Source organism: Akebia trifoliata, chromosome 1 (genome assembly GCF_017979445.1).
Source record: "Akebia trifoliata isolate Shusen 1 chromosome 1, ASM1797944v1, whole genome shotgun sequence".
NCBI classification, from domain to species: Eukaryota; Viridiplantae; Streptophyta; class Magnoliopsida; order Ranunculales; family Lardizabalaceae; genus Akebia; species Akebia trifoliata.
In genome coordinates this window covers 20,398,638-20,420,743 of record NC_141375.1, presented here as the reverse complement: position 1 = coordinate 20,420,743, position 22,106 = coordinate 20,398,638, and the positions used below count along the sequence as shown (strand labels likewise).

At 31.0% G+C, this 22,106-nt stretch overlaps 1 protein-coding gene and 1 pseudogene across 4 annotated transcripts; one reads left to right on the top strand and one right to left on the bottom strand.

The window, feature by feature from the left end:
• The first annotated feature begins 684 nt into the window (after window positions 1-684).
• Window positions 685-18,996, top strand: LOC147410876 (protein argonaute 2-like). Of its 4 annotated transcripts, none has more exons than XM_086441120.1 (4): window positions 685-920; window positions 13,929-14,184; window positions 16,085-17,135; window positions 17,391-18,996. In XM_086441120.1, the coding sequence occupies exons 2-4, from the start codon at window positions 14,130-14,132 to the stop codon at window positions 18,754-18,756; spliced, it is 2,472 nt and encodes an 823-aa protein (XP_086297246.1). In that variant the 5' UTR covers window positions 685-920; window positions 13,929-14,129; the 3' UTR covers window positions 18,757-18,996. The 4 variants fall into 4 exon arrangements, with proteins under 4 accessions (XP_086297246.1, XP_086297226.1, XP_086297241.1 ...); XM_086441100.1 differs by having other exon boundaries at window positions 13,851-14,184; XM_086441115.1 differs by having other exon boundaries at window positions 13,851-14,184; window positions 17,394-18,995.
• On the bottom strand, window positions 5,115-5,233 carry LOC147410877 (5S ribosomal RNA; annotated as a pseudogene).
• Window positions 18,997-22,106: the final 3,110 nt, after the last annotated feature.

The window sequence follows — 22,106 nt, the reverse complement described above, 5'->3', positions numbered from 1 at the left end:
CTATGTATCTTGAGAAAAATTATCAATAAGATATATGAGATCAAATAAATTAAATCTACAATGTCAAAAAAGTTGTTACAATAAGATTGATCAAGTATCATAAAAAATTGACGAAAAAATCAAGACAAGTGAGAATATATCATAAAGACAGGTGATATAAGAAGTAAGAGTTTCAAAAAATTAAGTAATACCATTAGATAGATCGGGGTACTTGTTTAAAATGGAATATTCTCAAGTTGAAATTCCACGATAAACAAGACCGGTCAAGGGTACCAAAATTGGATTCCCAAAAATAGTCAATTGGGTCAACTTAGATTGACTTGGGTCAAAGATCAGAAGATCCATATTATTTTAACCTATGGTGGGTCCCACCAATTATTTAACCAATCTTGGACAAATGAGACCATGGTTAAAAGCTAATCATGATTAGGTTACAAAGTCAAATCATTGACTTTGGTCATGATGATTTACGTAATTGTGTGACGCCTCTCCAAGCCACATATGTTAAGATGGCGCCATCCATGGACACATGTCAGCTCCCACCTAAACCACATGGCATGATAAGAACATGCATGATTAAGTATAGTTAATCATGCCATGGTTAGCTAACCATGGCTATCAATGTTACCCACCATTATAAAAAGAGCCCACTCTTGAGCATTTCTACCTCTTTACCTAGTTGAAATTTCAACAACTCTTTCATTCTTATTTATTCACAAAAAGAAAATGAAATCAGCAACTAACACTCCTAAAACTCTCAGAAATTCCAGCTCAATAGATTCAATCATGCAACACTAGAACCCTCACCAATTGTTACACCATATCATCAAGCTGATTTTCTAGTTCCATTGCGAAGATCTCAGCCATAGTTTGGAGTAATTGGGGATTTAAGGGTAAAAGTAGGAAGCAAACTTGCTAAGGTAGAATTCTTTCCCTCTCGGTTTAGTTGAGAAGTTCACATTTATGTCATAGATATTTTTATACTTAAGCATATACGTTAATGTTCTTCTTATCAAAGTTTTGCTTTATATACCATGACGGTAGGATTCCTTCCCTTTTTGAATCATTTCGATAATATTCCTATGTGATTGTAGTTTATATTATGTATCTCAAAATATATATGATATATTTTCGATCAAATTTTCTTTTTGAATATTTATGATTGTATGATCATAATCACAAATTTATAATTTTGCATGGTAGATGTGATTGATTCTTTTAAGAAATGAATTCTTTTAACAAATGATGTGGAGAACACAAATAAAATAAGCATGAACCAAGTTGTGAAAAACAACAAGTTTCAGTGCAAGTTCGAATCTACAAGGTGGGAGTCACGGTAACACCCCCACCCACTGCAAGCTATTTCTGCGGTGCCACTGCTAAAATCAGCCCACTGCCACCATAGGTAACATGTGACAGTAGAAAATGACATTATTTGTTGAATGCTCTGTGGGCCCGTATGATCCCCGATTAGTATAAAATCATTTTTAAACAATTCTTCTTACTCAATGAAGTTTTAAAATGCAATTTCCTTGTTATTTTGTGTTGTACGATAATTATGAATGATCGATTTTTAAGTTAAAATACAAACAATACTTTGGCGTAAACTCAAATATACTTTAGAAAATACTATTATGTTATTTGTGATAATATAGTAGTAAGTCTAACTTGATCCGATTGTGTGATATGGAATGTGAGTTCAAATAAGATATTTTGAGGAATACATTATATCGGAGGGCAAAACTCGAACTTAAACCTGACAAGTTAGCATAGTTACAAATTAGGAAGTTGACGAAAAAATGTTATAAATTAATTAGGGACTAGGTTTAAGGAATCATAGTCTTTGGGAGATGGCAATAAATTATATTGTAAGGATGAATGATGTTGTATACATCAAAACTTATGAGATGGAATTTCTATACTAGAAATATTAACAAATGGGTAGTTGGAATCAATTAGTACTCGAATCATTGACTTTGGGTGAAAAAGTGCTCGGTGTTCTTTTATATTTCTTGTTAGGAGCACCCAATGTATTTACTTATGGTCAGGGAGGGCCTATGCATTTATATTAGGGTCAAGAGTATTTGGGATGTATTTTATTTATTTTTAGGTTATAATGATAAAGGAAAGTGGGTGTATAAGATAATGATACTTTAGATTTCACATGCGATCGTGACAGGCACAACGAAGAAACGAAGGAAGCTTATAGTAGTCAACCCGATTAATCCAAGTGAAGAAGGGTTCCCATGATTATAGGCTATCCCAATCAACGACCAACCTAAACTAGACAAAAGGCGAACCACTTGATGTTAGGCTAACCGTAGGATCAGGAACTAATGTCGTGTCCCTCAACAGTAATTATGAGATCCTTGACTAAGTTGACTAAGGCATGAATGCTAGTTGTGAAATTTATCGTACTTATTGGTAATCAACACCATACTTATCCGCATTATAACGCAAGTGTGCTGGATGTGTTCATTTTCTATTAACGAGATGTGGATTATGATTTATATTTTGAGAATATTAGAATCTAGAAACCTAGACATTTGAACAGAGGAGTTTGATTTCTAACTACAAACTGTAACCATGGAAGGTAAGAAAAAAAATGACATGAATTAGTAAGGTTTTGAGGAAAATTATAGTTTATAACATAATGGTATTAGATTGTCTAGATAGAATGTGTTTGATGAATTTTATAATTAGTTATGGTTAATTGTGTAAATATTATATAATTACTCGATTTAATTGATAAACCACACCACAATGTGACGAGATTTTCTTATCTATATAAGTGAGTCCATAAGTTATGATTTTATGATTACTCGTTCATTCTACAAACATATTATGATCCAATTCTACTAGGTAACATACATGTTACTCATCCATTCTACACCTCAATACAGTATTCGTATTACCTAATCAAATCCACATGTGAGCAAGATACTAGCTTGAATAGATAAGTTAGAGGACTTTGCGATGAGGTGTTTCGAGTCGATGTCAGATAATGAGACTGTGATCGATTATGTTTATATGATATCAGTGGAAGCCTAGGAAGATGGGTCAGTTAATGTAAACCATATGATATGGATTACTGTAGAGTATTAGTAGTACACTAGATATGTAGGTTTTTAAGGTTGGGGTCACTTTTTGGGATATACACTTTTTGGGGATGCAATTTTGGAGTTTTTGTAAATCTCGAATATTTCCTTTTGAGAACTTAATGTACATATGCTTTTGGAATATCACTATGTTTATATATATATATATATAAATCTTTTAAAGCTGCACTTTGATAGTTTTGGTATACTTTGTGAGGAGTTGTCTCTTTTAATTCAGATTTTAATTTACCCCATAATTGGGTCATGCGCCATTGCTGTATTATATTTTAGCAAAAAATGATGTGTCAGGTTGTGTCCCCGGAGGAGATGTGAAAAATCCTCTCCTCTTTAACTATCTTGAGGGAGCCTTTAGAAACTTTAATCTTCATAAACCTAAGTCTTGAGTCATCATATTTGAGGTCTTCCCTAAAATAATTATGAGAGTAATTGTTCTTCTAGATTTTTTATGGAAGACAAATGTTTTATTGATAATAGAATATACAATACATATAAATAAGAATATAAACTAACAAATAAGATTCCTAATTACAACAAACTTTCAATTTCTGTTCATGTGACTGAATCCTCCTCGGAGAATCATGTTTAACAAGGTTTATTTGACACAAACTTATTTTCTTTGGGTTTATCTTTAATATGTCCCCTCAAATGCAATTATCTATTAGAGACATTGAGCTTGTTAGGTAACAAAATGAAGCGAACAATGTTGAGACCCTTGGTAAATGTATCTGAAATTTAAATTTTCTTAGAAATGAAACGAACAATAAGTTGTTTCTTTGCTACCATATCTTGTCCAAAATGAAAATTAATCTCAACATGCTTGGTACAAGTATGGAAAACAAGATTACTTATGAGATATGTGACACCAACATTTTCACACCATAACGTTGAGGGAGTTATAATAGGGCCCTTTAGTTCTTGTAATAAAGATGTAAGCCATATAAAAATTGTCACAATGCAATGTTTGACTGATATTCAATCTTGATACTAGAACGAGCAATAATTTATTCCTAACTAAAACTCTTAGAAACTAAGTTTAAACCTAGATACACTACATAGCCACTAGTATATATCCAGTCGTTAGGAAAATTAGCCCAATCAACATCAGAAAATGCAAAAATGGTTAAGAAGACAGACTACCAATGACCTGTTGTAAGTTGATGCATAAATTGACAGGCCTTGTTAACAATGAATGGGATCAAGTCGGTCAAATATTGAAGTGCACCAACGATACATACTATAATACATATTGAGTTCCTTGATTAGATCACTAATAGGTTTGAAAAGCTTCCTAAAAACAACAATGAGGAGGATATAATAGTTTTGTACCAAACACTTTTGATCGAGTAATCTTAATGCCCAAAAAATAGTGAAGACTTTCCAAATCTTTTAATGCAAACTCACTATGAAGCATTGTAAAAAAGACTGAATGAAATAAACATCATTCTTAAGTGATTAGTATGTCATCAACATAGACTAGCAAAAAAAATAATGAAGACTTCCCTAATCTTTTAGTGCAAACTCATCACGAGGCATGGTAAAAAAAGATCAAATGAAAGAAGCATCGTTCTCGGGTGACTAGTATGTTATCAATATAGAGTAACAGATATGTTTAAGTCCAGGGTTGGCACAACATCAGTAGTATAGCAATATCTTCAATGAAATGATTACTTCTATTCTTTAGTATTGCTTAGAAACAATCAATAAGATAGTATTATAATAATATTATGATCACTTCAATATTGTAGTGATTTTTACGATATAAAAATGACTAGCAGAGTAGTTCCGTGAATCTTGATATCCCAAAAATGCATATACTAATAGTCAAACAGATTGCTAGATCAAAAGTTATATCTTCTTTTTTTAATTAGTTTGGTGTGATATCAAATATGAAACAATCATTTAGATTTATTATTATCGTTCAAAAAAGAAAGAAAGAAAAAGATAATTGAACTTATCTTTTTTAAAGGAAATAATTAAATTTAATAAAAAGTGGGAGGGGTGCAATACAAGGAATTCTTAGGAGGTTACCCATCCTAGTACTACTCTCACCCAAGCATGCTTAACTCTGGAGTTCTGATGGGATCTACTGCATTAGTGCTGGTATGATCATACCCTTAGTTGAATTTATCATTAAATAAGAAAATCAAAATACTAGGGAGTAGATGACGATAAAAACTCTTATCTTAAATAAATTGAAAAAATGAAAGTTAAAACTGATAAAAGTAATTTTTTGGGAAGAGAGCTTAAAATTAGACTAATTTGGTAGGGAATAGGAGAGAAAGTTATGACTCTTAGGATGACAATATTTTTAAGGGTATTTGTATCTTTTATGTTTATTAAAAAGTAACATGTGCAAACGCACATCAAAAGGGGTTATCCGTAGTTTAAAATATTTAGTAAAGACTTTTTAGATATTACATAAGAACACACTATTTACACTCACTTTTTTGCTCGTCATACCCACTTAAATGTTAAATGTCAATAATATGTAAGTACAAAAATACCTTTTTGGATTTTATTATGTTTTACTGCATATATCCACCGAACAAACACAACTTTTCTTCCTATTAATTCGAAGTATATCAAACCCTAGCAAAACATCCATATCGAAAAATCATATCAAAGTTAAGTCGAATCCACATAACCAATCGATTTTTCTTCAAAGATTCATCAAACAATCGTGTTTTGATCTACTTGTGGCGACATCATTCATTAGAATATGATTTTTTTAACCATTATTTGGTATAATTAAACATTTTGATAGATGGAAGTGATTTTTTTATCACTTATATTCACCATCTTTTGTTTTTGGAATTGTTTTTAATTATTTTGGAAATGAACCATGTTAAAAATCAATTTTATCTTTATTGTTTGCATAAATAAAAAATTTCTTTAAAATTTTCATTATATTCAGTAAGTCAAGACCAAACTTATCAGGACTATTTTTGTAGGTACATACTAAATGTATTTTTTCACATGGGGTTCCCATATAAAAAATTATTCAATTTGACCTTATGATAACGTATTTCTTTAGTATGTTTTTATCGAATTTTTCGTTCTTAGATCAGTAGTTACATACTAAACAATTCTTTGCACGAAATCCCATGTGAAAAAACATTTGATATGTATTTACCAAAAATTATTGAAAGATTTAGTAGGTTATTGTTTGTTTTAAAATAAATCGATCAGTGAAATTAACAGATAATTTTTTGTTGCACACACTAACAAGTACAGTGGGTAAAAGTAGTAAGTGGGCGTACTGAGCAAAAAAATGGGTGTCAATAGCCCACATCTATTATATAATAAAAAAATGATATTTTTATAATTTTAAAAACTAACCACCATGATTCTAGGATATTAGGAGCTTTTATGGGATCTAAAGTTTAGTGTCGAATTATTTCTTACCCCACTTCTCTTATTAGAGCAACTCCAAGAGACTCTTTAATTGTAAGACACTCTTTATTATGAAAAGTGAAACCACTACATTCACATCCAACAGATTTTTCTACTGTAAGATATGTGTCAGAATTAAAATAATACATGATCTTCACTAGCCAGATCTAGCGCATGATCTTTACTCACTACTTAATAAAATATTATTTTAAATTAAAATTTTCAATTTTAAAAGCTATCATATCTGTCATTTATAGTAAAAAAAATAATAAATTTTTTAAAATTCTTCACAATCTGTTACAGTAAAAAAAAAAGGAAAAACATTTTACTCTTTTATTTTTTCCAACGATTAAAAAAAATGGTAGCATTTTCTTCTTAAGTTCATTTTTTTAATAAAATCTAATTCATTTTATTATTCTCACAAATTCATTTTTTTTCCCTTCTAATTGTTTTCCATCTACAATAGGGATCCTCATAGAGATGATGATCACACCATTCCTCCAAGAAATGCATACAACTAACAAAGATTATCAATTTTCGATGTAATTTATCGATCAATTGACAAAATTTCTCACTCAACAAGAATCCAACAAAAAAAATATTGAGGTAGTAATTTTACTATTAGAGAGGACCTTCTCCTTGTGTCAACATAACTCAATATCAATTTGGATGCGATGCAAGGAGAATGAGTAAAAATACAAAAGTTATTGTGCACGAGTGTGTGATTATTTTCACAAATACAAAAATTCAACTCTGATTAAACTCAAATTTAATGAATCATTGGTACAGATCCAACTGCTTACAAATAAGTTTTGTGGATGTAATTGCCAAATTGAATCAAGATAGCAAAGTGAATCGAGAAAGACAAGGTATTTGAAATATGTAAATTATCATTGTTATTATTATTTTTTATATATTTTTTTATAATACTTATTTTACTTTTTATTTTCAGATTGTTAATTCGATTTTTTTATATCAAGAGTTGTATAAAGGTAAAATATCATTTCAACTTGAACATTTTTAGAATTTATTAAGGTACCAACCAAAGTGGTTAGAAGATTGTTAAAAGAAAAAATAGACAAAAATTCTACTTTTTCTCCTATCACCTCTTCTTCCTCTACTTTAGGGACTCTATTGAATCTTAGGGAAGATGTCCCACATGTCGATTTTGTAGACTTAGAGAGACCATTGAGAAGAAAGGTTAAAAAAATGGTTAAAAAAAAAAAATACTAAATGATCGAATTTCTTTAAAATATTTTCAACATAATGAGACTGAGATAAAATCAAATTATTATCTTTATTTATAATTGTAATACTTGAAATTACATCAACTTGTCCCATATCTTTCATACTAAAAGAGGAACTCAAGAAATTTTTAATTCTTTAATAATTTCTAAATCAATTTTAAAAATAAATAAATCATTAACATAAAGACAAATAATTACATACATTTTATCACTAATTTTAGAGTCTACACATTTATCTGATTCATTAATATTAAATCCAAATTTAATAATAGTGTCATCAAACTTTTCGTATAATTATTTGTGTATTTATTTCAAATTATATAAAATTTTTAATAAACTTACATACTTTATTTTCATGTTCCTCTAAAATAAAATTTTTCAATTTCTTCGCTTAATTCACTATTTAAAAATATAGTTTTAACATCTATTTAATAAATTTCTAATTTAAGTATAGAAATTAAAGTAATTAAAATTTTAATTATACTTATTCTGGTAACAGGAACATATACATCAAAATAATTAACACATTAATTTTATCTATATCTTTTAACAAGTAAACCGACTTTAAAATTTTCAATTGAACCACCAATTCTTAGGTTTTATATTAATTTTATTATCATTTGATGATATACCAATTTATTTAGATTTAAAAAAAAATATTATCTTGACTAGGTTTATTATCATATTTATTAGGTATTGTATTAAAAGAAGTTTTATAAAATATAATAGTTCTATATTTAATAATCACATCTTTATCAAAAGTATTATTATATTTCATTACTAGAAATCTATAAGTTTTATATTTTTAGTATAACCAATAAATGAATATTCAATAACTCTTAATCTTAATTTGAGTATTTTATAATTACTTAATCTAACTAATGCTCTACACCCCTACACTTAAAATAATTTAAATTAGATTGTCTATATGGAATAATACTAGAATTATTATAAGGAATTTTATTTAATATATGTATTTTTGTTAATAAAACTTATCTCCACAAATTAATATTTAAATTTGAATTTACTAACATAGCATTTATCATATCCTTTAATGTCCTATTCGTTTTTTCCGTTACTCTTTTTTGTTGTGGATTATAAGGGGTCGTTTCTTCATATCTAATTTTATGGATTTCACAAAATTTTGATAATTTATTTAAATGATACTCTCCACTCCTATCAAATCTTAATGATTTAATTTTTCTATTTACTTGATTTTCAACTAATATCTTATAAATTTTAAAATTTTTTAAAACTTCATATTTTATTTTTAATAAATAGATTTACGCATACTTAGAATGATCATTTACAAAAGTTATAAAATATCTTTTTCCTCTTTTACTTAACATATTATTAAAATCACAAACATCTCTATAATTTAAATCTAAAAACAAGAATTTCTTGTTATATACTAAGAAAATATTTTCTAATTATTTTAAATTTAGCACAACCAACATATTTATTGTCATTTAAAAATCTATGATCAGAGATTACTCCTAAATTAGCCATGTACTTTATAAATTTATAATTAACATTTTATAATCGATCATGACATAATTAGTTGCACAAACCGAGTAAGAAGAAGAAGAATTGCATTCATTATATTCAATTTGAACATCGCTCCAAAGATAATTTTTTTCAATAAATACATGATACTTTGATAAAATAAATGTATTCAATTCAAATATTAGTTTAAAACTATGCTTAACAAATAAGTCACCGATACAAGATTTTTTTTTGAATGTTCGATACATGAAGAATATCAACTAATGTGTCAATTTTTCTAAAAGTCAATTGTAAATTAATCATCCTTTACCCAATGATTTTTGTCGTTGATAAATTTCTCATATAAATATTTAGACACCATTAATTTTTTAATAAGACGAAAATATATTTCGATCATTACAAAAATGACTAATGGCTCCGGTATCAATCCCCCATTCTTTGTTATCGTCGATCATGTTGATTTTCGAAATTATTGCTATAAGTTTTTTTTTTCTTCTATGTTTACTTGCTTTTTCAATTTTTTGAAATGACGACAATCTCATTTGAAATAATTGGATTTCTTATAGTGATAACAATGCCTTTTTTTTATAATTTTTTTCCTTTCTAGTGTTCTTTTTGTGCTCAATCGATTAGAGATTCACGAGCTTCCGCTTCTTTGTTGGTTGCCCCTGGATGAATGATCTTGGAAATATTATTTTCTTTAGTTTTTTCAAGAAAATAAAATAGATATGCATGAGGCACTCTCATACCTTAGACTTGAGGTCCATCAACGTTTCAATTTATTTTTGTTCAGTAATAACTTAATCCTTCAATATTCACTAAAATACTCGTTGTATCGATGGATATTTCAACTCATATATTTCGACATTTCGTCCTTTTATTCAATTAGATTAACTTTGGATGATATTTCAATTTAATTTTCTTGTTTATCTCTAAATTGAGACTGCTTTTCAATTGTAAGATGTTGAAGAATTTCTTCCATGATTTTTCTCTTTTTACTATGTTTGAGAGACTTACGATGATCATTCGAAGAAGGAGGCAACTTAACAATTATCGAATTAATAAGAAAATATTCATCAAAATGAGATCCTTCATCAATCATATAATTTATGATTAGTTGTAACTCATGAACTTGGCCAAAAATAAGTTCATTATCAATCATTTTAAAATAAAAATTTACTCACTATGTAGGAGTGATATCCGACATCTTCGATTTTGTACTTCTTTTCAAGTGCATCCCAAAACACTTTAGTTGATTTGGTTAATTGGTAGACATCAAACAACGAATCCGATAAAACATTGAAAATGTGTCCACTACATGTTTAATCACCCACTTTTCATTTTTATTTTCTCTGAACTTCGTCAATGATAGATGAATCGTTCACAATTGAAATTATTGAAGTGAGAACTTGCACCACTTTTAAAGTGGTCAATAGAAAATAAAGTTTTTGTTGCCATCACTTGAAATTATCTAATTTGGAGTATTGATTGGACATTGGTGAATGTGGAAGATGGGTCATAATATTGGTTTAAAATTATTAGAGAAATTTGAAAGTACAAGAGAAAAGAGATGAGAAAATTCAGAAAATCGATCTGAGACAAAAGAAATATTATTATCTTTAAACCAAAATTTACCCCCACCACATGAAACATGATCAACAATGGGTTGTCAGTAAAGTCAGTTTCAAGATACAACTTATCAAATCTGAATTCTTATGATTAACTTGTCGAATCTAATTACGCTCCTTTGTACACCAAAATTTAAAGAATACTTTGATTGAATGAGAGCACTTGTGAGAAAGAGTTTAAAAAACATAGATTTTTAATGAGTTTGTATGTTGAAATTTCTTATCAATTTGAAATGAAAATAATAATCTTTAAATAGATTACTAATGGTTGTATTAAACACATTTTCTAACAAAACCAAATGATCAATTGTTGCCAAAACAACCATTAGATTTGAAATCAATTTGTTAAAGATCAAGGGGAGCAACTATTAATAAAATAAGTTTTCTTTTAAAAAAGTAACTACTTAAAAAAAAAAAAAAACTATATGTACACAACGAATGTACCAAAACTGATTCCAACCGTTCGGATTTAAGAATTCTCTAACATGTAAGACTTTAAACTCAACGTGTAAAATTAATTAATATTAAAAAAAAAGACACTTCTTTCTTTAAAGTTTAAACCAATTAATACTAAAGAAAGTTTTTATTTCTTGCATCTTAAAAGAGTCCATGCTCTAACGTTTTCAATTGATTAATACTAATTTTTTTTATAGATTTTCTTAGTTCTTCACAGTTCAATTTAAAATTAAAAAGAAATAATTGGATCGTTGTTCTCACCTCTCTCTTCGTCATTCACAATCTTCTTGATTGTCTTTTTTTCTTGCATGAGTTGGAACCCTAAACCTTTTCCCAATATTTTTTTTATTCATATACACTTTTTTTTAAAGTAATGAATGCGAAGTTTGTGATTCTGTTAATTGTAATTGTATGAATGTAAATTTTTTATTTCCAACTTGAGGATAAATTTTGAATCCTTATTATAAATATCAATCGTAGTTACAACAAGTTGGTTTTGGCACAACAAGAATTACATCAATCTTTTAAGAAAATCAATTAATTGAATCAATTTATTGAGCCAACTCGAAAAATAATGAATCAACTTATCAATTCAGACAGAATATGTATATATATATATGGGTAGCGTTCAATGGCTAACTTTTTGGCAAAACATTTTTCAAAACATGAGTTAGAAGTTTTGGAATGGGCTGATTTTTGGTGAGGATGATCTCTACGAGGAGATCATTATCACCAAAAATCAGCCCATTCCAAAACTTCTAACCCATGTTTACAAGTTGAAAAATCGTGGACCGTCCATTTTTTGTAAACTGTTTTTGATGGGGTTAGAAGTTTTGGAATTGGCTGATTTTTGGTGATGATGATCTCCTCATCGTAGAGATCATCCTCACAAAAAATCAGCCCATTCCAAAACTTTTAACTCATGTTTTGAAAAATGTTTTGCCAAAAAGTTTGCCATTGAACGTGACCCTATATATATATATATATATATATATATATATATATATATAATATATATATATATATGAAGAATACAAACGTCCAAGACATTATGGGGACATTAGCATTGTCTAACACTTTTTTTTTCCAATAATACCTCTTTCGATTTGTCTTTTAAGGAAGAAGACAAGGGTGTGTTAGTCTTTTATACAATAAGTACATTTATTATGCCATTAATAAATGCATTTATTATTTTGGCATGAATTGTTAAAATATTTATTACAAAAAAAAAAGTCCTAGTAGGTTTCCTTAGCTCTCTTGGTAGTGTTAGGTTGGATCCTTTAAGCCTCCTTAGTGATCTCAAGACCATCGTATGTAAGGATGCCTATGGGCATATTCATGAAAGAGTGTAAGGGTCTGTTGTTTTCTGGTTAGGGGTCTACCTAACCCCTATTTAATTTTTTTTATTATTTATTTTTAAAAAGAATTTTAATTCAAAATACTTAAATGCTCATAACATTTATAATGTAAACAAATATTTATTGTGTATTAAAAGACAAAACAAGGAGGGGTATTATTGAAAAAAATTGTTAGATAATACTAACATCCACATTAAGTTTTAGACATTAGCATCACCTTATATATATAATAAAAATAAATATTTTTTTATTATTTAAATTATTTAAAGATTTAATTTGTTTAATTTGATTTGTTTGGGTCAACTCAAAAGTTGTCGACTTGACTTTACTTAAGTCTAGTTTTAAAATGAGTCCACTAAGAAAATCCTCATTTTTTAAAGTATTAATTGGTTGAACTTGTTGGAGTTTGGAGACTTTTTTTTTAATATTAAATATTAATTGATTACAAAACTACATTATAGTACTCATTCAAATAATTTCAGTAGATGTCTACATTTATGACTAAGTGCATATAGGATCATTAAAAAAAAATTAGGAGAGAGTGAAAGTTATTTGCACCCAACTCTTATTTATTCTTACTCATATACTTTTTTCTAATGGGGTGTAATATGTAAAGTTGGGGTGCCAATAACAACTTTTTATTTTATAATAGTAACGGATTTAACACCATAAGGACTCTAATCTCTTATTTTGTAATCTTGTTTGTTACTCTTAATTAATATTAATTGAGGTTAACTTTGAAAGAGCAAAATCGTGTGAGAGAAAATCTTATAAATTTTCTATGCCACGTCGACATAGTTTTGAAAGTGAGGGGTCCCAAAAATCGGATTCAGAATCCTTTGATTTGAAGCACCGATTTTATGGGAGAAAATCAAGGGATTGGACGAAGTATTGGAGAGGGGATTGTTTAGATTAGTAACTAAAAAACATCATCATGTCGTGGGCCCAATTTTAGATTACACTTGGCGCATTTTCAATGGACCTTATCAAACTCGTTGTAACGTGAAAACAACAAATTCAATCCTCTCGTAACGAATCGCGTAACTCCCATCGTGTTCGTACACTTATAACAGCAAGTAGTTATCATGAAAGGTTATTTTGGTAATTTAAAATCGTCTCTTTCTTTATAAATTCCCTCCATAGGCTTCTCTGCTTGTTCATTTCAAACTGTCAAACTTCCAACACTCGTACTTCCACCACTTCACTCCAATGGAAAACCAGAGAAGAGGAAGATCGAGCAGCAGCAGAGGGAGAAGTGGAGAGAGAGGGACATCTAGGGGAAGAGAAGCGAATCAATCCAGTCCAAATCAAGTTCAGTTTCACGGAAACAGAGGGAGGACTCGTTGTATTAATGGATCTACAAGGGGGCGTTCTTGTGATCGAGATTCGAGACCTTCATCTCAAGATCGAGATCATGGAGCGATGGATTTACAATCTCATCCAATTGATTCGAGAAGTTCTAATCCAGCAGCTATCTGTAAGTATGGAGGAGGTTTTTTTTTTTTTTTTACCTGTAAAGTTTTGTTAGTTTTGATGGATTTTGGTTCAGATTTGGATTTCTAGGTTTATTTTTGGTGTTTTTCGATCATAAACTAACCAATGTAGTAATTCTAGGATCTTTACTTACTCGATTTAACCTAATTCTATTTTTCGTTTATGATGCTGTACTGGTTGTTTATCTCTAATTATTAGTTTTAATGAATTTTGGTTCGGATTTGGGTTTCTAGGTTTTTTTTTTGCTATTTTCGATCATAAACTAACCAATGTAGTAATTCTAGGATCTTTACTTACTTGATTTAACCTATTCCATTTTATTTTTTTTTTGTTTATGATGCATCAATGGCTGTTTATTTCTATTTCTTAGTTTTGATGAGTTTTGGTTCGGATTTGGATTTCTAGATTTATTTTTATTTTCTTTTGGTGTTTTTTATTATGTAAATGTAGTAATTCTATGATCTTTACTTATTTGGTTTACCTAATTCCTCCTTTTTTTTGTTTGTTTATGATGAATTACTGGCTGTTTATCTCTAATTCTTAGTTTTTAATTTTCTGGTTACTGTTCTAAATCTTGAATTTCTTTCTGAGATTCATCTGAATTTAACTTAAATAGAGAACAATATGATTTGAATATTTGAATTTGTAACTGATCTTGATCTGACCCATTTACAATGGAAAAATATTCTCTGTAAATTACTTTGATCTTTCTTTTTCTCTTATTTCTTGTAGGATTTAAAGTTTAAATCTAACAAACATGGATCAAACTAACTAATGGATTAAGTTAATGATCTTCATGTAATCAATTTTGTTTCGGATTTGGATTTCTAGGTTTCCTTTTTGATGTCTTTCGATCATAAATTAACCAATGTAGTAATTCTAGGATTTTTTTTTTTATGTTTATGATGCATTGCTGGCTGTTTATCTCTAATTCTTAGTTTTTAGTTTTCTAGTTGATGTTCTAAATATTGAATTTCTTTCTGAGCTGCATCTGGTTGTTTCTTGACAGAGCACAATAAGATTTGAATATTTGAATTTGTAACTGATCTTGATCTGTAGCCATTTACAGTGGAAAAATATTCTCTCTGCATTACTTTGATATGGTTTCTTCTTATTTCTTGTTTAGTTTAAACTTCAATGATGTCAAACATAAACTAAACTGATGCAATAAGTATATGTTCTTCATAATACGATCAATTTTGACAAGAGCATGTCCTGTTTATCTCTAAAACTTCTTAGTTTTACATCTTTCTGATGATTGAGATAAACCTTGAATTTGCTTCGATTTGACTTCCTGAGTCTCTTATTTCTGTCTCTGTTTTAAAATTTAAATTATACAAACATCAGTCATAAACTAAACAATGTGTTAATTCTAGTATCTTCAACCATATGATTTAGCATAAGAAAGATGACTCTAGGAGCTAGGGTACCCATTCAATCTCTCCAAATGGTCAAGGCATGCTCCTATTTTAATTAGATAGATTAATATCCTAAAGATCAACTAGATGCTTTGGCAAACCATTTTGAGCTCAAAAGTCACAATTTGGTAAATTGAATGTTTTCAATCAAGGAAATTCCTTTGTTCTGATTGCTAGTTTGATTTTTTGCAAATTCGCTCTTTCCCTGTTGAACAGCTTGGAAGCATTTCTAACCACAATTTCCTCTCTAGTTCAGGCAGCACATTGATTACCTACCCTGCTGGGCTAGATAATTACTGTGTTCCATCTTTACGTCCTTTTAAATCTCTTGCAATAAAATCTGTAGATCCTATTGAGGGCCAAAGAAATTCTAATAGTTCATGCTTTGCCGTATTTCTCATATATTTTCTTTGTTTCTAAATATATTTCTCTCTTGAATTAACAACCTTTATTGTTTTTTTCTAGTCCCAGAACCTCCAGCATTGGAGTTACAATCACTGGGAATTTCCAAGTCCACGCCACAATCATCACTCCCTGGAAGTAGCATAAGAACTCTGCTTAAAAGACCAGACAGTGGAGGGACGCTTTACAAGCAACGTGTCCAACTTCTCACGAATCATATCCATGTCACGTTCAACCCTCAAACCATAAACCATTACAACATTAAAATTGAACAGGAGGTAGAACAAGATCATGATAGGAATACTGAAATCTCCAAGTCCCTTGCATGTAACATCGTTGAAAAATTATTCGCTGATAGATACACAGAGTCTCCTTTGTTCAAAACTGCGTATGATGGGGGCAGTAGCATTTTTAGTTCAATTGAACTGGATACTGGGTCTTTTGATGTGAAGGTATTTAGGGATGAGAGCCCTGAAGCATACACAACATACAAAGCTACAATACAACTAGTAAAGGAGCTAGAGCTTCCGAAGTTGGGCCCATACTTAAAGGGTAAGGTGATGAAGGAGAACCCAACCAGGAATTCAATTCGGACTGTTCAAAACTTTTTCTCTAGTGAATTCGATTTTGTTGAACCTGGCCCGGGCATCATTGCTTCTAGAGGGTTTCAACAAAGCCTAAAGCCCACTTCTAAAGTTCCAGCCCTTGGTGTTGACCACTTGGTTCTGCCATTTCGAAAGAAACTCCCAGTAAAAGATTTCATAAAGGAGAATTTGGCTATCGAGCTTCATAAGGAAGAACATTTGCATGATTGGGAATTGACGAAGATTGAGAATGCCTTGAAAGGACTGCTGGTGACTGTGAATCATAGGAAGACAAAGCAGAAGTACAGAATTCTGGGACTGACAGAAAAAATCTCGAATGATTTGGAGTTCATTGATGATAAAGATGATAAGAATCAGCGAAAGATGGGAATTATGAATTTCTTTAGGGATAAGTACAACAAGATAATTGAGTACAAATATCTTCCTTGCTTAGATTTGAGCAAAAACAGGATGAACTATGTACCCATTGAGTTTTGTGAGCTAGTTGAGCAGCAGAGATATCCCAATGGGTATGTAAAACCAAATCTTTTCATTTTTAGTTTATCTGGCAGGATTTGACAAGGATGGTTGCACAATTTTACTTGTTCAACAAAATGGTGCAGCCCATTTGATCTAAAGACCCAAATCCAGATCTTTTCTCCAAATCTGGATTCTTTCTCTTTTCCTTTCTTTAAAAAAATTCTGAATTTACAAAAAATAAAAAAAGGAGCTAGTTTGAAATGTTCATTTAAAGATCTCATGGGGTTTTACTTGTCCACTTTTAGCAGAGGAGACATTGCTGCAAATTTGGAAAAATCAGTTTCCACCAAGATGACAGAAGTGACTGCTCGTGTTCTCGCACCACCCTATTTGAAACTTGCTGATGCCAATCACAATTCAATTAAGTTCACACTCGATAAGGAAGAAGGCCATTGGAACCTCAACAACAAATATGTGTTGGAAGGTAAGCAAATCAAGCGGTGGGGAATCCTTGAGTTTGTTTCACATAATCGATTAGTCAACGATCAATTTGTCGAAGCGTTCAAGGATCGGTGTGCTAAACTCAACATCCACTTGGATCATCCCATCATCAGTGAAGAATCTCAAATGCATGTGCTTTCAGATAACAATGCACTTCGTGAGCTCCTCAAGCGGGTTGCCGGTGAACAGTTGCAGATACTCATTTGCGTATTGGCAAAGAAGGATCCAGGTTATAAGAATCTCAAGCGGATTAGTGAGACTGAGATTGGGATACTAACACAATGCTGTGTTGTCAGCCATGTTAACAAGGCCAAAGATCATTATTTTGTAAACCTTGCTCTCAAGATCAATGCAAAGCTAGGTGGTAGCAATATGGAGCTCTTCGACCGTCTTCCTGGTCTTGAGGGTGAAGACCATGTCATGTTTATTGGAGCTAATGTCAATCCTCCAAGTCACATGAATACTTCGAGTCCATCAATAGCTGCTGTTGTCGCCACTGTAAACTGGCCAGCTGCAAATCAGTATTCCGGAAGAATCAGCCCACAGGGCCACTGGATGGAAAATATACAAAATTTTGGGGAAATCTGTTTGGAGCTTCTCAGCACGTATGTGCAGCTCAACAAAGTCCGGCCAAAGAAGATTGTAGTGTTTCGTGATGGGGTCAGTGAGAGTCAGTTTGAAATGGTTCTGAACGAAGAGTTAACAGACCTTAAAAGTAAAATCGAGTTATATGGATACAGTCCAACAATCACAGTAGTGATATCTCAGAAGCGTCACTCAACTCGTCTCTTCCCCAAAGACGTGATGGAAATAACCGGAAATGAGAAGATATTGCCAGGGACAGTTGTGGATACGGGGATTGTACATCCGGAGTACTTTGATTTCTATCTATGCAGTCAGCATGGGAGCCTTTGGAGGAGCAAACCAACTCACTATACTGTCATCTATGACGAGAATGGGTTTACTTCGGATAAAATACAGAGGATCATATACAATCTATGCTTCACTTTTGCTCGATGCACCAAACCAGTCTCATTGGTTCCACCAGCTTACTATGCTGAACTCCTCTCTTATCGAGGGAGGCTCTACCATGACTCCTCCTCATCACAACTGTTTGATGGTAAGTTGAAGCTTCATAGAGATCTTGAAAATGTTATGTTCTTTTGTTAAAGATCCTCGAATGGGAATAGGATAATAATAATGACCATTCAAGTGTTTACAATCTAAGACTTTTCTTCTCTCCTTTAATGTCTTAAATAAAACCCAACGGAGCCTTTTCAAGGATTTGTGATTAAAATTGTCCTGTCAGGGTAGTTGAAAAAATGTTTACACACAATGTAGTTTCTGTCACTGCATATGCATGCAGGTGACAGGGTGGTGAATTTTATTTTTATTGTTATTTTTTGGTGGGTAAGCTGGATTCGAGATCATCACGAAAAGCAGAAAAGGTAGTTTAGTAAAATCATGTTTTCAGATTTTGCATTTTTACCTTTTTGGTAGAAAAGGATAAATTACCGTTTTCGGAATTAAAAAGGAAGAAGGGAATGATGCTATTTTGATAATTTTTCGATACAACTACAAAGTGCAAAGTGTATCTCAGAGTATTACTTTTTCTACTTATTTCCCTCGTGTACATTATAATAAAATTAGTGCCCACTGGCCCAGATCCATAAAACTCTGTCCTATATTAGGTAGTTAGGCCAATAACACGGGTCAGTCCTGTAACTGATGATCTCGGTCCCGACACTCTTGAACCCAACCCATGAGCCAAGATCCATAATTGAGAATGTGAGATTTCACGTGGGCCGAGATCCATAAAGGGCACACAAACCTGGCTATCATTCTGGAGGCCCTCAAGCGTGCTCCACATTCTTTGTAGTAGCCCAATGAGAAACCTAACATGTATAAAGAATCGCCCAATTATAAACCTGCCATGAATAGGTCCATAATCTAAAATTTTTGTTGAAAATCGTCCATGAGTAGTCTCATGTCTTACTAAAATGGGTGCAAATTCATCATGAGATCGAAGAGCTTCATATTCTATAAGTTGAGTGGAAGCCCATCATGGGTGGAGTCTCAAGTTCTATAAGACATACGATGCAAAACCATCCCTAGCGATTTCTACGTTTCCTTTCCACTCCACTAATGCTTAGATATTTTTGGAGTATTGGTTTGGATTTTAACATTTCGTATTAGAGCCAATTCCATGTCAAGGGTTCAAGGCAATTATGGGTAAAAAAAAGGACTCCTTTATTGTATGAGATATGAAAGGTTCTGAAAAAAAAAAAAAAAAAACTCCTCTATAGTATGGAACCATGAAAAACAATAATAAAAATAAGGGAATCACCATAGTATCGGATATGGAAGGGGTCCGCCATAGTAGGCCACCGTGATTAATCTACGAAGGGGCGACTTATGGAAAAAAGAAAAATGGGTACCAGGTACTTACAAAGAAGAACAAGGGATTGGGGACTGAATATAAATTGGGCTAACGAGGGCATCGGCCTTAAAGCGTGGGGGAATGTTATCATCCTTCCATTAACACGTAGGTATTTTTGGCTCATTGGTTTGGACATTCTAATTTTCATTGAAGGTTTCCTGCACATTCTAGATGAGCGAGATTCCCCATATGATGCCTTATGTTGAACTCATACTATTAGACATACTTCCAGAGGATTGATTTTCTTGGAGGAAGGCCCGAGTTGTACCTTGCTCCACCTTTGCAAGGAAACTATTTTGAGTACATAATTGTACTTGATATGAGTCACGCAGTGTCAACTTGCATTTGATATTGAACGTAGGGGGCCAAGTTGGGAATCAACCCGTGCCGATGCCCAACCAGACATCGGGCATGAAATGCTCTACCCGAACCTAACCCAAGTCTGATTGGTTGGATAGTTTTGGTTGGTAGGATTAACTCATTCCTCAGTAATACCAGGTAATTTAGTACTGATAAGGGTTTATATAAATATAACCGGCATGGAAAAGAAATTAAAATTTACAATTATTTATCTTAAAAATGTGTTTCAAAGTATTATATAACTAAAATTATAAGCAAATTTAAAGAAAAATAAGAAGATTAAGTTAAATAATCATTTTTATTGTTAATAGCAATTTTCAATAAAAGAAAAACATTTAAAGTTTTAACATAATCATTGTATGAGATTATGGAATTACACTTAAAACAAAAGCATTAATAACGAAACAAATGTCTATTTAATGAAAATAATCACACAATATTTTTGATATATAGATAAACGAAAGTATACCTATTGAAATACTTTTAAATTATAATCATATTAAGTTCGGGTTCGGGCAAATCAGGTTGGCTGATACTGATGCTTAAACCCAACCCAATTTGAGTCAGGCATTTTTTGTTGTTGGCTGAACCCAAGATAATCATGCCCAAACCTAACCCAAGGTCATGTTCACTAATCTTTTTTTCTTTCTATCCCGAATCATGTGTCTTTCTCGTAAGACCAAGAACAATAAATACATAAACAAAATCAAATCTCACCATCTCTGTAATAGGTAAATGCCTCTTTTTCTCTTGAAATTGTCGGAATTATTCGTAATAAGATATTGATTATTGACTACAATTGAAGAGGTCTTATCAATAAAATTTCCATTTATCTACAATCTAGGCATAGTTTTCAAGTTTGGCCTGCCCAAGTTGCAGCCCGAATGGGACATATGGTGCAAGAAGATAAGTAAATATTCTAAGCTTTGCTTTCCGTCATATAAATTGAGATAGTTAAGGAACTTAATTAGGATCTAAAATCTATCAAATCTTGTAACTTAAAGGATTAATTGTAGTGTGTTTTACGGGTGATTATTTTGCAAAAATAATTGAACCAGTCATGTTTTTTAATATTTGCAAATGTGGCCTATTTACCTGATTTTGTAATTATTTAGTTTTACCAAAATAGTTATATATATTGCATTGTAACATTTTCTATTTAGTTATTTACCTCTCCCGTGAACCTACATTAATTATCTCAAGGGAATACCTTACAATCACTTTACAATGTACACAGATAGCTATTTTTTTTCTACTTTTTTTTTTTTTTTTTAGTTTTTTAGTTTTTTTTCTTTTTCTTTAAAAAGAAAAACATAGTTCTGAAATTGGGTATACGATATTTTTCAATAACGTTAAAAAAATTGGCTGGTTTAGTCCTTTCAGCAAAATACGCAACTGTTTTATTAATTTCCCCTTAATTAATCTTTATTATTAGCTCTGTAATTTTCTCTTAAATACTCCAACCCAATTGAGAGGGAGAAGGAAATTATGTACAACTATGGAGAAAATGAAATTAGCTTGGAGCGCTCATCAACATAATTGGACTTCCAAGAGCCTCATAATAAAGAGATATAATGTCATTTGTCTCTATTTTTTGGCCCCCAACTTGGTGTGATCTTACTATGTATGTATATAGCCTAATGCAATACAAATTTTTTGCATAAAAATATGTGTTCTCCTATCAAATGCAAATTTATATTGTAAATACCTACTCGGAAGT